The sequence below is a fragment of the Colius striatus genome, chromosome 20, assembly GCF_028858725.1.
Source record: "Colius striatus isolate bColStr4 chromosome 20, bColStr4.1.hap1, whole genome shotgun sequence".
Classification (NCBI taxonomy): Eukaryota; Metazoa; Chordata; class Aves; order Coliiformes; family Coliidae; genus Colius; species Colius striatus.
Genome location: NC_084778.1, coordinates 8,860,782 through 8,881,683, shown reverse-complemented (window position 1 = coordinate 8,881,683; position 20,902 = coordinate 8,860,782). Strand labels below are relative to the sequence as shown.

At 49.0% G+C, this 20,902-nt stretch overlaps 1 protein-coding gene across 2 annotated transcripts in view; it reads right to left on the bottom strand.

The window, feature by feature from the left end:
* CALN1 (calneuron 1) overlaps positions 1-20,902 on the bottom strand; it is a 91,828-nt gene that overhangs the window by 26,492 nt on the left and 44,434 nt on the right. For both annotated transcript variants that reach the window (XM_062012518.1, XM_062012519.1), the window contains exon 3: positions 14,562-14,674. In XM_062012518.1, coding sequence (XP_061868502.1) covers positions 14,562-14,674 — 113 coding nt within the window. The remainder of the gene's footprint in view (positions 1-14,561; positions 14,675-20,902) is intronic.

The following is a 20,902-nucleotide window of genomic DNA, read 5'->3' as shown; positions in this document are numbered from 1 at the left end:
AAGATCTCCTTCCTGAGTGGTAACAGCCAGCTTAAAGCTCCAAAAACGCCCGATATGCAAAAGGTTGGGTGTCACTCAGAACTTGCTTATTTTTGTCATTGAAGGTGGGTACCAGATGAAGAGCAACAAGAACAGCATCTTTCTTCTACTGGCCTGTAGCATGCAGTGCTGTTCCCCACATCCTGATCTGCACTACAGACCCAGCAGCTGCATGTGGCTTGCAATAGCAAAGGCTCCAGCTGGGATGGCCCATACACTCAGTATGCTGTTGAGCATTCAGCCTACCACATGAGCTTTGCTTAACATGCTTCCCAGGGAGCTGAGAACACAGTGAAGCCACTAAGATGACAAACCCATGCAACAGGGTACCACACATGAAATGGGGCTCCTGCCCTCCTGCTGTCCACCTCCAAAGGAAAGATCCAGGCCCAGCACTTTCCCTTGGTATCAGTGCTGCCCTCATCAGCAAACTTGACTTCATTAGTGTTTACAAATGCATAAAGGGTGGGTATGAGGAGGCTGGAGCCAGGCTGTGCTCAGTGATGGCCAATGATAGGACAAGGGGCAACGGGCACAAGCTGGAACAGAAGAGGTTCCAAAGAAACACAAGGAAAAGCTTCTTCCCTGTTGAGGTGAGGGAGCACTGGCAGGGGCTGCCCAGATGGGCTGTGGAGGCTCCTTCTCTAAGACATTCCAACCCAGCTGGATGAGTCCCTGTGTGCCCTGCTCTAGGTGGTGCTGCTCTGGCAGGGGGGTTGCACTGGATGAGCTTTGCAGGTCCCTTCCAACCCTTAAGATTCTGTGATCTCATGAGCTGGTCACATTACACTATGATGAGAACCCAGCCTGAGCCATCACTTTGGTCAAAAAGCCTCAAAGTTTATAACACCTTTGCTTTGAAAATGTGCTATTTAATACTTGTGACTAAATCTCAGATTCCTCACATGGAAATGAAGAAACCAGCCTGTTTGTCAAAGCTTCATTTTCACCCTCCAGTGAGCCAGGGGCAACATCTGGACAGGAGCTTTAGGAACCACCTCAGATTCAGTGTGGTAGGTCTGAAATCCCCTAAATGTACCCCACTGGGCTGGAACCACACATGCATCTGAACCAGCAGCTGGTTTGTTGCTGAGTTGGACTGGAAATAGGCAAAAACAAAATAGGAGTGGATTGGGAAATGAGGTTTTATTTTGTTGGGTGTTCTGAAAGTGGAAAATGGATATTATATCTGTGTAAAAGGCAAACATAAAATCATGAAATCAGGACTGAATGCTTAGCTAACAAGTTGATTTTGCAGCTTGAGTATGTCTGCAAGACAAGAACGTCTGGGGTTTGGGATGAGTGTTGTTTTTACAACTTTTATTATTATCTGAGACTGTTTCTCTGCTTGGCAGCCCTTCTGAGAACTACTTGCTTCATATATAAGTCCACAGGAAAAAAGAAACCAAAGACAGAGGAAATCTCAGCCAAAGTGGTAGGAAATCAAATCACCCAAACAGTAACCCAATGTGGCTCAATGCTTTCCAGTGAGGACTGGAAGGGGATGGAGCAGGGCTTCCCCTGTGGGAGGCTATGGCCAGAGCTAAGGTAGGCATTACAGGAGAAAGAAGACCACATGTCTACATAGCTTTGTTGATCTGAGATCATTTTACAAACATGATAGCAACATACTGATCTCCACAGGGCTGGCTTTAAGCAAAATCCAAGGCACAGTGTTTACTCTCAAGGGCAAGGAGAGGAACAAAATCAAACCTGCAAACTTGAAACATTTATGTTTTTCCCCAGCAATCAATGTTTCCTGGTAAAATGACAGATTGGAGGGAAGAATAAAGACTCCCTGTTTCACTAGGAACAAGGCAAGGTGGCAAATCCCTCCTCTGCCTCCTACAAAAACAGGCCAAGGTGAAGCTTGGTCCAGAAATGGCCAGAGCGTGGAGGTGGCAGAAGCTGAGAGTTTAGTGTGTGCAATGTCAGCACTGTCTACCAGTTGCTCCTTTTCATGTTATCCCTTCTGATGACTTCAAAATGATAGCCTTTAACATCCCTCACTGTACACTGTGTTGTTGAGACAGAGGACAATTTGCTTTCCAACAGGCAAAGACCACAGCATCTTTTCACACTGTCAGTAACCTGTGATGCTCTGTACCACCTGTAGGAGGGGTTATTAATGACAGAAATGTGCACACATACACACATAGTTGCAATAATTCCCAATTATCCACTCCATGGGCAATTTGGAAGCACACATGGGGAGCAGGTGCCCCATTCCTCTCTGCTCCTAGGGACTACCATCTCTAGTTTTATTAGGATGAAATCGTTGCTCTGAAGTATTTCAGATGCAATTAGGAAACAGATGGGGGAGGAAGATGCACATGGCCAGCATTAAAATCACCCTGTCTGTGCTAAAAGCTTTTGATGCAAGAAAAACTGATAAGCACAAGAACCCTTTGGGACAGCAGGGGAAGGAATGGAGGCAGGACAGCAAGTGCAGGCAGGGGTGAGGAGCTGGGGACAAAAGGGTTTCCTGAGCAAGATTGACTCAAGACACCAGTCAAGGACTCTGGGACACGGCCCTCTCCACAGGAATGAGTTTGCCTGTGATGCTGCCAAAGCTGTGACATCTTTGGTTATGTGCCAGACACCAGCTTCACTGCTGAGATGCTCCTCAGGATGCTGACCTCTGGGAGTGTGAGAGGTGATGCTGTAAGAAGCTGCCCATGCAAAGCTTCCCTGATGCACCCAGAAGAGCTCACTTGCTCAAGCATTCCTGAGGCTTCTCCTGAGTCTTTAGCAGGTGGTATTTCAGGGAGGTTGTGACAGGAGTTTCTGAATGATCACCAAGCAGATGACCTCATCCATTAGCCTTTTCCAGCCCAAAGCCATCACTTACATTCCCACTGCCTGCTGAGGCTGCAGACTGTCCCTCCTCTGCAATCCTGGCTGCCTGGGGAGGTTTAGGGGCAATAACCACAGTCCCTCAGCAGCACAAACCCACTCAGATCTTACATGGTCTGTTTTCAGCAACTGTGAAACCTGAAGCATCTCTCAAAGCCAGGAATCATTCTAATGGAATTAAAAATGTATCTCGTTGATCCTAAAAAGCAACAGCAAGTTCTGTCTGACTGAGAGGAGTAGCTACTGGCCTTTCACAAGTCATGCTCCCTCAGTGCCTTATTACACACAGTGCTCCAGGAGATGTTCAGGTCCTGCTTGCTGCATAGACTTCAAGAAATCAAATGTGCAGCACTTTGGGCTTATTCCCCCAAGTACTCAGAGGAGAAGTAGAATGAGGGAAGGAAGAGGTATTAGTGCAGCCACAAGAAATGCCCAGCTATGGGCTCTGACACAGAGGGCTTATGGACCAGATGGGAGAGAGGGCTTAAAATGGATCCCCAAGTCCATTTTAGGCAGAAAAAAACGGGTGCTTCTGCCCATTGTATGGTGCATCAAAGCACAAGAGAGGTTGGAATCCTGCTGCCATGGCTGGCTGCAAAACCCAGTGTGCTCAAGTGCTGTGTGGCTTTGCAGTCTGTGCAGAGGGCAGAGCACCATGCCTGCAGAGCTCCTCGTTGACAATGAGGGGAAGACACGAAGAGATTGCTAATTAAAACCATTAACTGCTTTACTCCCCTCCCTGAAGCTGCATGGAAAGAACTTTCCAAAGCAATAGCCCAAGCTTCTGCTTTTGCACTGCTGTACTGTAGCAATTATAGCAAAGAAGCAGGCAATCTTAGCACGATTCAGCATGGGCCTTTCATCTACCAGCAGAGCTAATTACTTAGACAGCATCTGCTCGTGGGATTATGTTACATGACGGGTGTCTCGCAGGCTGGCTTCTGATGGAAGGGTGTGCATCCCAGTGCAGCCTTTTGTCAGCTTACAGGTGCCTTACTGGGATGCTCTGGCTTTCCACATGTGGCCCCATCACCTCTTAAAATCGTGCTTACCCTAGAGCAAGGGTTGTTACCCATCACTATGTACTGAGAAGCACATTTTCTAGGTCAGAACACAGGAAATTCTTTCATGTTAGGCACCTTACCCCACTCCAAAGAGAAGAGAGACTTATGAATCACTGAGTTTATCATATTGAAAGAATGTGACCTTTTTATTGTCAGTGATATTTTAAGTCAGCTCTGAAAGTCTGTAAATGTTCGTACTAAAAGCAAATGAGACTTCATCATCCAGCCACCCACAATGACCTGCAGATTGAGATATAATATCACTGCCTCTTCAAATCCAATTCAATTGTCATTATGCCCAAAAGATCCTCCAATTCAGTAAATATATGCAATTGGCTTAAAACACCTTGACAGCAAAAGCTCTCGTTCTTTGCAGTTGGGGAGTATGTTCAATTGCACCTAAATTAACATTCCTTTTCTAATGATGATCCAGCAATTCAAGAGACCCTGAAACCTGATTCCAGACATTAAGGCCTGAGTCCATCTCCAATATTAAGGCCCTCCACTTCTGACTTCAATTTTAGCAACAGTCTGCTTTGAATTTATAGATCTGTTTGTGTTTGGCCCCGTTCCTGATTTGATAGATCCCCTTTCTGCTCTTTCCTTCAGCACTATTAACAAGAAACCTTTCCATCCTTGTAGCAAGTAGGGGATTTGACCTGTAGCTCCCAGTTTTCAGATGCAAACATCAAGAATCCAAGTACTTGAGTATTTTAGTTATCCCCAAACACATGAAAGTCTCCTCAACTCACCCCATATGCCATTTGCCTTGCAATTCATGGTTTTGGATCTGATCACTAACACTTGCATGGGTTTTGTATTTAAGTAGAACATCAAGTTCTTTTAAATGAGCTCTGTGCACATCCAGTGGGATCTGCTGACAAATAGGGACTCTCTGGGGCTGTGTCCCACCTCCTCTGGTTATCCACCAGTATAACTGAACACTGGTTATAAAGCAGAGGGGTGAATCTCCTGCCTGTGACTAACCCAGAGTGAACACAGCCAAAGCAGCAGCCCTGGACACAGCCAGGAGACACCTCAGAGGCTCTTGTGCATCCACCTGCTCTGCAAAACTTGAGGAAATGTTTGCACACTGCACACAACAAATCAAATCACCCCTCCAAAGTGTTCTCCAGTTTATTGCCAGAAATCTGCATCTCAGTTTCAAGCACAGAATATAATAATCCCTATGCCATTAAGTCTGGGCACTTCCCAGTGCTCCTTCATGAGGGCTGGCACTGCCTACCGGCCTGCACAACAGCTCTACCTGCCAACCAGGCTGCAAACAAACATCAGCTTCTGCATCCCAGCTGAGGGGACAAGGGAAAAAGCCTGCAAGGTTGGAGGCTGTTGACTGCCACATTCCAGTAGCGTTTACTGTGCTGGTACAGCCAGACCCAGCTCCTGGTCACATTTGCCACAAATCACATCTTCACATTTGCTGCAACCACAGAGAGCCAAAAAAGCTCTATTTTACTTCTAAAGAAGTCTCAGTGAAGTTGTGAAGGAGGAAAGGGATGGCTAATCTTTGTGGCTCTGGGTGGGACCAGTATCATGGGAATTTCGTGGGTAGATGCCACTGATGCAAAGAGCAGCTACTCCCAATTGCCTGAGTGCCTGTGCAGTGCCAGAAAGCTTTTCAAGAAACATGGGAGGCTAAATGTACAGGGACAACTGTGCCCAAATGTGGCCTTGGCCAATACCTCCCCAGTTTTGCTTTCCTGCAGAGCCCCTACCACTGCACTCCCTACCTCCTGCTCACAGCTTCAGCAGGTTGCAAGGACTGTGTCCACTTGGGCTTTCAATATCTCCAAAGACAGAGACTCTAATGCAGTAACTTCTAATAATCACCCTACAAAGCAGGAGCAGTGCTGATCCAAGGCTGGGAAGGGGCTGCCCAGATGGGCTGTGGAGTCTCCTTCTCTGGGGACATCCCAACCCAGCTGGATGAGTCCCTGTGTGCCCTGCTCTAGGTGGTGCTGCTCTGGCAGGGGGTTGCACTGGATGAGCTTCCCAGGTCCCTTCCAACCCTTCACATTCTGTGATTCTGTATATTTCTTCTGTGTTCTTGGCTGCATGTGTGTGACAAACCCCTGTCAGGGTTCTTCTGCCTGCAGATTCCATGACCTGTCTGCTGTAAATCAAATGACTCTGCTTCCCATCTCCTTCTAGGTGTGTGTACAGCACGTACCGGGGCCTTCACGGTGCCAGCACCAACATGTCCGATCCTGGGGCGCTCTGCTGGGGATCATAAGTGAAGTCAGCAGTGACTTATCAAACAGAAAAGAGCCAGGGTGGAAGTGGAGAGTGGATTTGATTCTTTTCCTAGTGAATTTTAATGGATTTAATCAGCCACTCCATGTTGATTACCATAAACCTTTAGAGCCCACGTTTCGTATGCATGTATGCATGACGGTGATTGATACGGGCCTTTAACTCACCTAATCTAATTCCTGTACAGCAATCAACAGTCAGCTGTCTCTAATGTAATCACACTGGCCCATGCAAGGAGATGAGAAGAGCTCAGCAGGGCCTGAAGCTTCCCCAACCCTGCCCCTGCTCCCTCCCCTGACCCCGCCATGGCAGAGGCCTGTTAGGCCGTGGCCAGAAACAACATTAGTGACACAGAGGGGCTGTCACAAATGCAAGATGCAGGCTGCCAGAGGACAGATTACTCTTCAAGTACATAGATCATGATCATCTTTACCCCAGAGAGATCTGCAAGAAGTTTGGAGAGAGAATAATTCATCACTGCAACACAACCAATGCACTCAAAAACCAGGACGAGTTGCAACGATCTGCCACCAGTCCCACAGACATGTGCTGTAGATCAGGTGTGTTTCTACTGCCTTGGTAGCCAGCCAGGCTACATCTAGCAACCAAAAACTGTGCCCAACATGGGAAACAGTCTAAAAAATGGAAAAAACCCACATCAAATGTATTAAGAGTCATTTTCCTTTTGCCAGGTTCCAATGGAAGCATTGTCAGTTAAAACTGATTTGCTGAAAAACATGCTCCAGAGAAGCAAGAATGGCATGTTACTTGTGAGTAAAAACCACTTTAAACCATGTTGATAACAGATAGCCACATCCTCAGCAAAAAAACCAATGCAGAAATCCTGGAAATAATGGCAATTTCAAGGAGTTTTTGATGAAAGTTTCACTTGGGAAAACACAAAGGGTAATTGTTCAATAGAACTAGATTCATGAAAACATTTTGATTATCTCTAATCACCAGCATAACTGTTCTCTAAGGTATTAGCCAGCTAACCTAAATGACAGCACCATTTCAGTCCAGGAAGAATGAGCATAGCACAAATAGGCAAGACTCAGCTCTTCCCTTAGTTCCTAAGATCCTAGCTTGAATGATTTATGCCAGTATTTCTCTGCCTGTGCCATCTGTCCAGCACAGATCAAGAAGACGCAAACCTAAGCACAATTTGAAATCACCGCAGCAAGCTGAGAGCAACACCCAAGTGTTTGGCTTGGGAGAGCTGGCACACATCCCCTTCCAGCCCAGGAGGCTGCTTTGGGCAGGTCATTCTGGACCAGTCCAGCTCTGTCCCACACAGGTTTGCTCATTCCTATTTCACCTCTATTTTGAGGCTCATGCAGAGCCAAACTGGTGCTTTTTTTTTCCCCCTAAATTAAGTGCTTAAATGACTTGTGCCCAGGCTGCAGCTCCAGGGCTGTGTTCAGTGCTGGGCCCCTCACTCATTGCCACAGGGACAGGGACTGTACACTAGCCATCCCACCTGGGTGGCTATCAGGACAACACAGCCCTGTGCATCCTTCCAGTGGGAAATCCCACAGTCTTTTAAACGTGGATACAGGGAAATCACACATCAAACCTAAAATTTAAACCCCACAGCAGTTACCAAGAAGGAGGCCACTTCCATGAGCACTAGCTATAAGGCTGTCCTTCCTCCCTGAGGCTCAGCTTGCTTTCCAAGCAGCAGTTCCTTACCCTCTCTAAACTACACATGACTCAGCCAAGAGCAAAACCTGCCTTGCTGGGAACCACACTGACCCCAGGCAGCACCCTGTAGCCCACACTGTAAAACCAATTCTCTTCCTCCACAGAGGTCAATTTGAGAAGGTTCTTTAAAAAGGTGAAACAACAGCACCTGAAATGCTGAAATCAAGAGATATTTGCAGCAGAGCAGCTCCCTATCAGCAGAAACTTGGTGCGAGGTGTAAAATGGCAGAAGGAGCAGAGTTCAATGTGTAAGGACTAAATAAAACCACAGAATCATTCTGGTTGGAAAATACCTTTAAGCTGATGGAGTCCAGCCCTGCCCTCACCCTGCCAAGCCCACCCAGGGCCCTCAGCACCTCAGCTCCAGGGCTTTGGGATCCCTGCAGGGCTGGGCACTCCCCCAGCTCCCTGGGCAGCCTGGCACAGGGGCTGACACCCCTCTCAGGGAAACCGTTCTGCCTCAGCTCCAACCTCAACCTCCCCTGGGGCAAACTGAGTCCTTTTCCTCTTGTCCTGTCACTTGGGAGCAGAGACTGGCCCCAGCTCCCTGCAGCCTCCTGTCAGGGAGTGTCAGAGAGTGCTGCTGTGTCCCCTCAGCCTCCTCTTCTCCAGGCTCAACACCCCCATTCCCTCAGCCCCTCCCCAGCACCCCTGTGCTCCAGCCCCTACACCTGCACAGAGGGGCTACACCAGCCAAGGAGGAGAAGGGAGAGGCCACATACACCCCACCCCTGGCCATCCACCCCCCGAGAGGTGAGCTGTTATTTCAGCCATGCCGTGGCTGCTGGCCTGGGGGGTTGGTTGGATCTGTCACCTTGTGCAATTGCACACAGCAACGCCAACATTTTCTCTGCAACTCCAGCAAGGCTGATGTACCTTCATCAAATTAACTCCTCTGCAGGGACAAGGGGAGAAAACTCACATATAGGGAACAATCACATTAGATTTATCTCCTGGACTTCATGAAGAAACATCCCCCTCTAAGCAAAATTGCCTTTGTAGAGAGCCAAGTGCTGCTTTGACACAGCCCTTTATCCCCTGCCCTCCCTCCCACACCATCACTCCACACCCTGCCCTGTGCCACAGAGGTTCCCACACATTTTCTCCTTCATTTCACTCTATTAAAGCACTAATTGATTGAGCAGATCATGAGAGCCCTGATCTCTCCCCCGGGACGCTGTCGGATTCGCAGTGACAACCGCAAACAAGGTTCCGGATGGGCAGCTCTGCGCAGCAAATCACTGAAGCAGCAGCAGTTGTGTTGGGGGGATGCAACAGCACTGTCCTGCCACAGCCACATCCCTCTGCTCTCCTGTGCTCACACACAGCTCTGAGTGCCCCCCAGCCAGCAATATCACACAGCTGGATGTGGCTCTTGCCCTATTTTACCTGCAGCCAGGGAATAGAATGCCCTTTGGTGCAGGCAGCTGAGCTTGGGCTTGCTGCTCTGCCTGGCCCGTCCCTGGCTATCCCTCCCCTCCTTGCACAGGGCTGCTGTGAGATCTTGCTTTGGCTGTAGTCACTCATCCACCAAAGATCACACAACCCATTGTATGGCACCCCCTGGCAAAGATATGCAGAAACCTGGAGAGACAAAAAGGTTTTCCCAAGCCCAGAAAACATAAGCAGTTGCTGAGCTGCTCTGCTGCAGGACCTGCCTGCCCAGGCCCCCATCTGTCCCCCCTCAAAAGCTGCAGGGACGCCACTATGGAGGAAAAATGAGATCTATGAGCAGCACCTCCCCAGCTTGAAGGATCACAGTGGTATTCTGGTCCTCCTGCTCCTGCAAAGCAGCCTTATTTATCCCAAACCAAACAGCCTCCTCCTGAACAGTGAATGATACTGGGCAATAGCTAACACAATGAATGGGCACCACAGCTGAGCAGAGGTTACTGTGACGTCCTCTCAGGCAAGACAAAGCTTCCAGATATCCTTGCATTAAGCACTGAAATGTACCCAACATCTTCCATGTGCACACACTAAAGAGAGAAGAAAAGAAACCCCAGCAGGCAACATTTCACTTCTCAAACGACCACCACACAAAGCATTGACTTTGCAAAATAATCTCAGTGCTGCTGGGTACACAACTCACTCTGCATGCCATGCAGATGCAGCCCTGCTGTTTAACCATTCACACTTGTTCTGACTTCAAAAAGCATCTTAGCCATGACAGAGAGGTTTCTTTTAATTAAAAGCCTGTAATCCATGATTATCATTACTCCTGTTCCTGTTGCTTAAGCCCAAGGGCTGGAGATCATCTGCACTATGTCCTGTGCAAACTTATCTAACACTTGAACCTGAAGGTTTTTGCATTTAAGAAACAATTTGGGCAAAAAAAAATCCCTGTAAATTGATATGAAATCTCAGTTTCTCTCTTCTCTCTGGCACAGAATGGCAAGGCTCAGTGGGCAGATTTGGAGTCTGCCAAAACAGGAGCTAATATTTACTGGTAGCGATGTTTGTCCTTTCTGTAATGCTCTTGCTCTAAATTGTTTTCCAGCCCTGAATGGCCATGCATTGGAAAAGCCTCAAAACTCACTTGCACAAAACACAGCCCTCAATGCATCACTGAAACCAGATTCATATTCCCTGAGCTCTGGAGAAACAAATTGTCCTGCCTGAGACTTGATCAAACAGCATCTGTCTGACCATGAAACGGCTTCTGCATCACTGCAAAAACACTGCTGAGGGGAACCAGGAGTGTGAGCACCAGCAGCAGCAGCTTTGAGAAGGTGGGTAGAGGAAGGTTGAGTGCTGGGTAGCCACTCTTAAAAAGTACTGAGGGGAAAAGATGGAGAAGGAAAGGGGCAGAGAGCCATGGGTGGTCCAACACCCCTGCACAGGGCCAGGCTCACCTCTCCCACTTGGTTTCCACAACAGGGTTCAATGTGTACTCCCCAAATCTCAGTTGTGCTTTTTTCTCTTCACCTTTTTGCTTTGAATAAAAGCAAAGGGGATGTTTATATGGTTGCTGCAAGCTTGCCATGGCAGGTCTGGCCCAAATCAGGGAGGATGAGGTTTCAGCAGGTGCTTCCAGCCCTCCAGCTCCCTTTGACCATGCCCTGGCAATGATTACCAAGCAAGGATTCCTTCAAGCCACTTCAGACAGTTCAAAACTGCCTTAAACATTTAAGACAGTTCAAGATGTCTATGAATGGGTGTGTGTTACTTCCATTTGCACACACTTGGCACGGGGATGAGAAACCATTTGGAAACAGAGGGGGAGGCAGGCGGGGATGGGGGTGTTCTGCACAGCTCGGTGCACGCTGCATCTCACAGGCTGCCTGACACACAGCAGAGTCCAGGTTTCCTCAGCTCTTCTGCTATCATTGATCTATATGGACTCAGTCTGAAACAGTATTTGCAGGGGTGATTTCTGCCTCCCCCTAAAACACCTCCCTGCCTGGCTGAGGGGATAAGGAAGAGCCTAAGTGGAGCAGTACTGATCGTGGCTACCTGGGGAAGCAAGTCAGTCACCTTAAACACACACTGATGGGACTGAATTTAAAGCCTGTAGAAGAAATCAAGGAGGGAAAATACATCTGAGGGACCCCTGTGTCTCTACTACCTGCCAATGCTCTGATCTCAGCCAAATGCTGCTTCTCCCAGGATGACCATCAGTGTTTGGGCAACACATGCCATGGGAGGGATACATCCTTTCCCTATTATTTCAAGCCTTCCTCTCCCATGCAGGATCCCTATTCTTCCACTGCTTCTACCCTCTCCCCAGCTCCTGAAGCCCCCACTGCTGTTGTTGTAAGATCCTTCCCCTCTGCAGCTTCTGCCATCTGGAACCTCCTTCCTGTGTCCCACCAACTCGCTCACAGCTTCATCTGCAAATGCATCTCCAGGCCCTCGCCTGTTCCTTCCAATTCCTCTCTCCTTCTGCTGCTGTTTATTATTTAACCCTGTCTGTGCATTATCTAAGGCATTATCTAAGGCACACTTGGAACAGGGTCTGGCACAGAAGTGCCACAGTACAGAGCTGAACCCTCAGCAGACATAACCCCGAGAGCCAAAATCAGGACAGCTGGAGGGAAGCTGATTGAATGGAAGAGGGGGAGGCACTTTCTGGATGCCAACATGGGTTTTCTTTCCCCTTGGGACTGATAGAAGAGCCTCTTCATGACACTTTTAGCTGTCTACAGCTTTGAGGTGAGGTTTCATGGTAGCACCATCTGGCCAAGCCAGAGGGGTCCTTGTCACCTTGCACCAGTCACAGGCTTGTGAGCACTACCCCCTCCTTCAAATCATCCCTTGGGGAAGACTGCAGGGGTGATGTACTCTACCATCAACCCAGACTGACCCTCTTCTCCCTGCCATCCCTTTCCAGCAAATGTGAAAATTGCATGTCAAGGAGAATGGGAAACACAGCCAAGCTCTGATTCCAACAAGGGCTTTGTTTCAAACCCCCACTAATCCTGCTGGAGATAATGCAGATGCATACATCAGCATCACAGAATCTTAAGGGTTGGAAGGGACCAGTCCAACTCCCCTGTCAGATGCTTTGCTTAAAGATGAGGTGACTTATGGCCTGCAGATAGTTGAGGTAAAGCCAGGTAGGACTGGGCAAAGGGAACTTCTTCCCTGAATGACACTTCCTGATGTGGTTTTTTTGCCTTTCTTTTTCTTTGGGAATAAGCAGCAAAGTTACTGGATGCTTTGTGAGCTCTGGGACCTCAGGAGAAAAGAAATGTGAGATGAAGCCTTGTCTTCAAGGGCTTTGAAATCCAGGAAAGTGCTATGTAAAGAGATGTATTTTTACTCTTACAAGTAAAAGACCATAAACACTTTTTTTTTTCCTGAGGCCCTCAAGCACTTGTGCAATTCAGTGAAAGCTTCACAGCCTGCAGACAACCCTCAGGGCTGTCCCTTCCCACTGTCTGGCCCCTTACCTGCAGCCTCTGCACTCTTTTCACTCATCCCACCTCAGCCTGGGGTTGGCACAAGGACCACAGTCCCTGAGGCATGAAAGAGCAGGGTGAAAGCTGAGTCCAGGAGCCCTAAAATCAGAGCACATGTCCTCCTGCCCTCACTGCCTCTGAGGAAAGCCACTGCAGAGACATACATGGGCTGATGGGTCACTAAATGGTTAAGCTGTGAGTCAAGTTTTAGGGAGGGCTCCAGACTCCTCTGCTTCCCCACTGAAGAGCTCAGCTCACAAGCTTGATTTTCACAAGGAGCATTTTTGCTCCTTGAAGGGCTGCAGAGAGCCCAGTCTCACTGGGGGTCTGGGAGGCACCCATGGCTCAGGGAGATGGGATGCTGCTTCCCCCTCTCCCCATTGCTCATGTGCTAGGATAAGGTACAAGGGGCAAAGGAGACAATAAACCACTGGGGATTCTCACAGCCCTGCCCTTCATGGCTTGTGTTTGGCTCTCACATCCCCCCTGGCTACGTTACAAACCACTGCAGCTTCACCAATGCCAAACTCCTGCTTTGATGACTGAACACTGCAATCCAGACCAGCAGTTCCAGGGTCATTTCCATCACATGCCAGCAGGCCAGGAATAAGTTTTTAAAGAGATTTTTTACAAAGCTCCACCCAATTCAGTCTGGACAGTGCTGCAGGGTAAGTAAAAGGAGATAGAAATGTTTCTATCCAGGTTTGACTCTTGTTTCACATAAACTTGGTAACAGCTAAAGTTTCTTAGCAAGCACAGGCTGTTGGATGGTCAATGAAACGAGCAGTAATCTCACAGGAAGCCACAAATTTAATCCATTGGCAAGAAATGTGCAGCACTGTGTTTTGGGAGGTTTTTAATCCCTGCCACAACAGCCTGGACTGCCCTTGCTTTGCCATGGTCTAACGCTGTTTAAACTCCCACTGCGTGACAGAGGTAAGGCAGCACCCACTGCCAGCCCTGCCTCCCCTCCAATGCCCCAGACCAGCAGGATCAAATCACACAGGGCAGCAGCCTGAGTAAAACTTGCACTGGCACAACCTGGTTGTCCTCAGCCTCAGAGCTGAAGGAGCTGCAGAAGCAGTGATGAGCCGGGAGCTGCACAGCACAGCTCGCTCTGCCTGCAGCATCCCTCCCCACAGCCAAGGCATGCTGGCAGGGACAGGCTTCTGAGGGCAGCCAGACAAGTTCAAGGTTCCCCAGTCCAAAGGCTCATTGAGAAAAAACACATTTCTCTTCTAAAAATGAATTCCCAAATGCTCCCCAAAGATGCTGCACAAATCACTGTGTGATCTGCTGTGTTCAGCTGCAGCCCAGCACAGAAAAGGTCTTTCCCTTCCTCCTGCACAGGGTTTCTCTGAGAGCAAGTCCCTCCTGTGTGGTCTCACACTGCACATAGAATCACAGAATGGTAGGGTTGGAAGGGACCTGCAGAGCTCATCCAGTCCAACCCCCTGCAGAAGCAGGTTCACTTAGATCAGGTCACACAGGAACGTGTCCAGGTGGGTCTTGAAGCCCTCCAAGGAAGGAGCCTCCACACCCTCCCTGGGCAGCCTGGGCCAGGGCTCCCTCCCCTCACATTGAAAGAGCTTTTTCTTATGTTTAAATGGAACTTTTTGTGTTCCAGCTTCATCCCACATCTTGTTCTCCTCAACAAACCAGTTCTGGAAGCTATTGCCAGTTGGTCAAGTTGCTTGTAAAAAAGAATCCAACCACTTACCTGCCAGAATATGCTGTCTATTGTATTTCCCAGAAAGCCATCTCTGCCTTCTGATGATACCAGCTTAGGTCCCAGAATAGTCATAAATTCATCAAAATCAACCTGGCCATCCCCTGCAATGAAACAGAAAGATGTTGTCACTTTGTGCCAATGCCCCACGTGTCCCTGTGGATGTGCTGCAAGGCACAGACCCACACAGGCACTGTGGCACCTCAGCTTCATGGTGCCTACAGACACAGACTTGTTGCTATCTCAACAAAGGGCCCATGTTGCAGCACATCCACAGCTGAGGAGAGAAGCAGGAGATGCACATAGAGATGAGCAGGTCATTTCCCAGCCCCAGGGAGTTTGGAAGCGAGTCACTTCTCAAAGAAACCACTTTGGCAGGCCAGCAGCATGGCCAAGCCCCTTCCCCTCTACAGAGCTGCAAACAGGCATCTGCAAAGCTTTTACAGGGCCACCCCCAGCCTCAGAGGAAGGGAGCACATGCAGAAGGAAGACTCAGCCTATTGTGAATCCACAAGGCATTTCATTTCAGCTTTGTCTCTCAAAAGCCCTGTGTGCTGGGCATACAGAGCAGGCAGTGGAGGCACAGCTTTGGTGCCATGAGCATGAAGAGGAGCCTGCTCCTGTCATTAATGAGCTGAGCCTATGCAGCCCCAAGCCCCTGCAGTACAGTGTGTGTTTTGTAAATGAGGCACGTGGCTGCTTGAAGCATTAGCTGAGCATTGTATCAAATGCTGCTTTCCCCTCAGAGAACTTCTGTGATGCTTAATGGGAATGGCAAAGAAAGAAGGGAGTAATTGATGCCTGTTGAAGGATCTCAGCAATACCTGCTTCTCTGAGCAGGGTAGTTCAGTCTCTATAAGCCTCTGCTTTGTCTACCAGTCCACAGACTTCTCCTCCTACATATCATTAGGCCAATTGATATGGGTGGACATATCAGCCCTCCTTCAACTCTGGAAATGGAATCAGCAACTGGAAGACTGGTTGGTTGGTTTCTATTCAAATTGAGCTAGAAGTGACTGCACCCACCCCTCCCTCTCCATGTAGCTGCTGTTGCTAAATTATTAGGTGTTAGAAGTGTCTAAACCCACCAGACTAAAGCAGATCAATGCAAGGGCTACTATTAAAATGTCACTGTTGCCTGCAGTACCTGCAGCAGCCTTGGGTGACAGCTTTCCCACGTGCACTGCCTGCTGCTCTCTGTCCTTTCCATTACATTTCAGAGGCTTGATCTGAGCATATGCAGCACTGATTGAAATCTCTCCACGTTCCCTTATCTTCACAGAAACAGAATGTGAAAATAAGCAGAGTCAAAATGCTCATTTGCCAGAACACTGATCTCTATTCTGCAGGCTCTGCCCAGAATTGCTTGAAGACAGGAGTGAATATCCTCAGGGTGAGGCAGTGATAGGGGCCTCTGAAAGGAAACCCAGCAGGGATTCATAATAGCTTTGATCCTGTACCTTGCAGGAAGATCCCATCCAGCTGCTAAAGTGGCTCACACCTTCAGGGCTCAGCACATGGCAAAGGGCTTTGCAGGGCTAGAGCCAGCTGAGCTCTTGCAGGATGGAGCTCATTTCTAGGACAGCTTATTAAGCAGAAAAGGAAAGGAGTGAGCATCCTCCCTACTTGGAAAGCCATTCTTTGAAACATTGATGGGAAAACGTGCTCCTTCTGCTTCCCTGTGAGAGGCATCAAGTCACATCAGTCACAGCAGGTTGGATGGTGGGGAAGGTAATGCAAGGTGACAGGGGATTCAGGGCCATTGGCATTGCAGTGCATCACTTCAAGGCAAAGGCAGGAACAAAACCACACACTATTATGCAAATTGGGTTACAGAAATTAGCCAGATTAGCCAGAAAACAATTTGCATTTTAAAGAGATTCCAGGACCTGCCTGTGCATACATTGGTCTGTTCATGTGGGACCCAAAAATACCCACTTTGCATTGTCTACAGTGTCATTCCAGCCACAGAGGAGAGGCAGGACCCAGACCTACACAGGACTCATGAGGAAGGGGGTGCCAGGACTCCTGGGCTCTGTGTCTGGCTCAAAACAGAACTTTGGGCAAAGCCCTTGCTCATGACTTCTATGTGCCTTTGTCAGAGATCATAACTAACTTCCCAGGGTTTAATTATCAGCTTCATTACAGCATTTTGCACAACCTCAGAAGAAAAGTGCCATTACCAAATGCATTATCCCCTTATTGAATGCTTTTTCAATTAAAACTGCTAACTAGCAAGGAAACTAGACCCTGAAACACTTTGCCTGGTAGAAATATCCCTTTAACATTGATTTAAGCTGTGGAAAACAAACCTTCCTGCCATCAGGAGTCTGCAGCATCGTAACAGCAAGAAAGACAACTCACAATTCTCACTGAAAATTCCTTCCACAGTGTTCAACAGCCAAGAGATAAATCTTGCACAACCCAACACAAGCTCCAGGACTCCCCCAGCTGCAACTCTCTAGGGCTGCAAGATGAAAATGCTCCACAGTCATGGCACAATCAGCTAATGCCCAACACCCACATCACCTGTGGGATGTACAAGGCCACCCATCAGATCCTGGGAGGGCTCAGCATGAGTTTTGTGTTGGGTACAGTCAAAAGATGCCTTCCTCCTCCTCCTCCCTGTGACATGGTCCCATACACAGTGTGTCACATACACATCGAGCATCTGCTCAAGAATCTGCACTGGAGGCAAATCAAACACTGCACACACCCCCAGGTTTGGCTTTGCTGTGCCTGCAGATGTGCTCCAGCAGCTGAAACTCAGAGGCAACAATGTGCAATTTATTCAGAAATGCACTTTTAGTTGGGTTTAAGGGATGGGGAGAAGGGGAGGGAAATGCCAGGCAGCAGCATGTGTGCTGTCTCTGCTGCTCTCACCTCCCTCTGCCCCTTTCCACGAGCCACCCAAGCCCTCAACAGCACTGGCATCCCCAACCAGCCCCAGTCCCTTCCCCTCCTCTGGGCCAACTTATGACTTGTGTGGTGTCCACATCCTTCCCCCACCTTCAGCCTCCAAGCTCAGCAAGAACTCATCACACTGAAGGAAAACAACCTCATAAGGACAGATGGGGCACAAAGAGCTGTGGCCAGCATGGGCTGGGCTGTGCTCCCCATCCTGTGACTGCTGCAGCTATTCTCCTCTCCCTGCTCCCACCAGGTTTACAGGCTCAAACCATGCTGGAGTGTGAGGAGGCCACACACTCTTTGCAATAGCTGATTGACCAACTGGAAGGGCAGGGAAACCTCAGGGCATGGCAAAGCAGGTCAGCTGGGGCAGGGGAAGGCCATCAGCTGGCAAGGTGGGTGAGGGCCAGAGGGTTCTGGGCAGGACATTATCCAGATGAGACCCCAGCCCAAAGTTCCCACCCATCAAGCCAAGGGACAGTCATTGCTTGTGTGGGTGCAAAACACCAGGGCTGAGCTTAAGCCCTGGTTTTAAAGCACCCAAACCATTTATTTATGTACTTGCAGCTATGCTCTAACACTTCTCTCCCCCATAATGCTTCCTCTTAATGCCAGCATTAGTGTCAAAGAGTCAGGAGGAGGTTAGCAACGTGTGGCTGAACCCTGCATGACTAAAACTATGACTCAGGAGATCACTGAGGCAAACCAGAGCTGTGCATCATTACCAGTCCTTTAGCATTCTCTGGGCAGAAGTGCTTCCAGACACTCACAAAGGTTTGTTCCCTGAAAGACACTCTCTCTGTTCTGATAAAAACCAGGCAAATGTGATAATAAAAAGGAATAGCAACTAGGTGCACTGTCAACAGCTCCTGGAGCAATTGTGTGAGCCTGGCTAATTGCTGTGTCACAGACAGAGAGTGCTGAAGGCACCCAGCAACATCCTTGGGTCTTCTGAGAACCTTCTCAGGGCTCAAAGACCATGTGTGGCCAGAAAAGGGTCCCAGACCTGCCAAAGTTACACACACACTGTTCACTCACAGGGATCATTTCAGTTTGAGGAGCCCCAGCATCAGTGTTTGCCACACTGTTTGGCTCCCACCACGGAGCTCCACAGAGCAATGGCAGGGAATGGCTGGGCCCTGCTTGGGCATAAATCCAAGAGGCATTTATGCCAAGCACACCAAAGGCAATGGAGCAGCAGGGCAGAGCAGCCTGGAGCTGGGAAACCAAGCTCTGTTCCAGCTCTCCCAAACACTGCAGCACAAGGAGCTTTGCTTTGGACCTGACTGCCCCAAGGAAAGTCTGTCTGCACCTCTGAAAGAAGACCTGTCCATTAAGACTTCTAAACAAGCCAATGGGATGTAGAAAAAGCTAAAGCACTGGTGACTCAACATACAGAGGAGACTGCAAAACTATCCCTCTGCAGCCAGGGAGTAAACTCAGAGTGAGGCACACATGCTGCATGGAGACAAAGGAGCCTTGAGCCCTTCTGAGAGGGGATTTACTCTCCTAAGCTACTTGCCTTCAACCCCAATTCATTCACATTGGGATTGTGCTTCCAGATCCCCAGGCTAGGGGTTTAGAAGTACTATTAGTCACTTTTGCTGGAGGTGCTGTGCTGCACTGGTCTCTAAGGGCTGAGCACAGAAAGCCACAACCCTCTCTCTGAGTTGATGGGCTTTCAGCTTCAGCCCAAGGACTTTGCCTTCCCTCAGAGCCCTTGACTTTAATGCAGAGAAGAGGGGAAGGTTGTGTTTGCTGGAGGGCAGTCAGAGCTCTGCAGTCATCAGGGCACCAAGGAAGGCAACCACAGCACAAAATACCCCCAGCTGCACTCTTACACCGAGCCAAAGCACATCTGCATGGCCCCAGCCCTGGCCTGGCCTTGCTCTTGGTGCCTTTGTCCTGATGCCACAGGATGTGCCATGAGCAGTGGTTTGCCCAGGTTGGATGTGCTGGGCAGGGAGAGTGCAGGAGACCACCCCCAAACCACATGGAGAAGAAGAGAGGGTTCAGGCTGAGCTGGGACAGCAAATCCCCACGTCCCAGGTAGCAGCAGCCTGTGCTTGGGCTCTTGCAAACTCTCCTGCCAGAGCTCTTCTGTTCTGGAGAAATAATGAAATGCTCAGAGGAGCAGTAGCATGAACCTGTCTCACCTTCCCTCCCATGGGAGAGCCCCAACCCTGAGCCTTCAGCCCACCTCTGGCTATCCACAGGCCTCCCATCAGAGAGGCTCCCTTGGAGGATGTGGTTAAATATTCATTGGGCTGGAGAAAGAGCAGGAGAGGGAAAGAAAAACAGAGGGGGGAAAACATGCATGGATTGCACTGCCCATACCCAAAGGCAGAACAGAAACTTCCACCTGGTTTTCAGAGCCTTGTGCATTAATCTGGGATAGATTAATCCCAGATAATCCAGCCTGACTGCTTCCTAAATAAGTCTGTTCCCTGGCTAGTCTCAGCATAATCAGATTCCCCCTCTTGCTTAACAGCTTCTTGTCATGGCACTAAACTGAGGCACACATTTAAGGAGAGATGGGGATCTGCTGTGTGGAGGCTGATAAGCATTCACACTTCCTTGAAGCTCGAGTTTGACCTCCAGAGTGCAGCTAGGTGATATATTTAAAGTTAATGAGCTAGTCTTTTGCAGCTTGGGTTCGAGGCACACACAGCACTCCTGTTTATTTTTATTCCCTTAATAGCTAGCTGCAGTGATTCTGGCCTGCTCAGTGTCATTGTTTGTGACCAGAAAGTAAGCTGTGCAGGAATAATACAGCCCTGTGAAGGCTGTGGCTGCTCTGCCTGGAGATGCTGCAGGTGATGTGCATGGAAAAGCTCTGGCCACAGGATATTTCCCAGACAAGTATTTCAGTTTCAGGGGATTTAAGGTCAGAGGAGAACAACCTGATCATCAACCTGGCCCTTTCCTCAGCACCACCCCAACACTTTCTGTCTAATTACAGCCTCAAGCCACAATTTCAACGAGAACTGGGTTAAGTCTTTCATGAAACTTTCGACTTTGAAACCACTTTTAGTTATAGACATCCATGAATTGGCTGAAGAGATAAAGCTCAGCTACAATGCTGTCACAGCAGTTTCGAAGTGGGGAAACTGAAGCACAAAGCACCACGTTCCCAAATGTTACCAGAAAGGAGGCTGCCAGCAGAGCTGGATGTTGGACATCCTGGGCCTGCATACACAGGGATCCACAGGCATCACAGAATCGTGGTTGGAAGGGACCTGGGAAGCTCACCCAGTGCAACCCCCCTGCCAGGGCAGCACCACCTAGAGCAGGGCACACAGGGACTCATCCAGCTGGGTTGGGATGTCTCCAGAGAAGGAGCCTCCACAGCCCATCTGGGCAGCCCCTGCCAGTGCTCCCTCACCTCAACAGGGAACAAATTCTTCCTTGTGTTTCTTTGG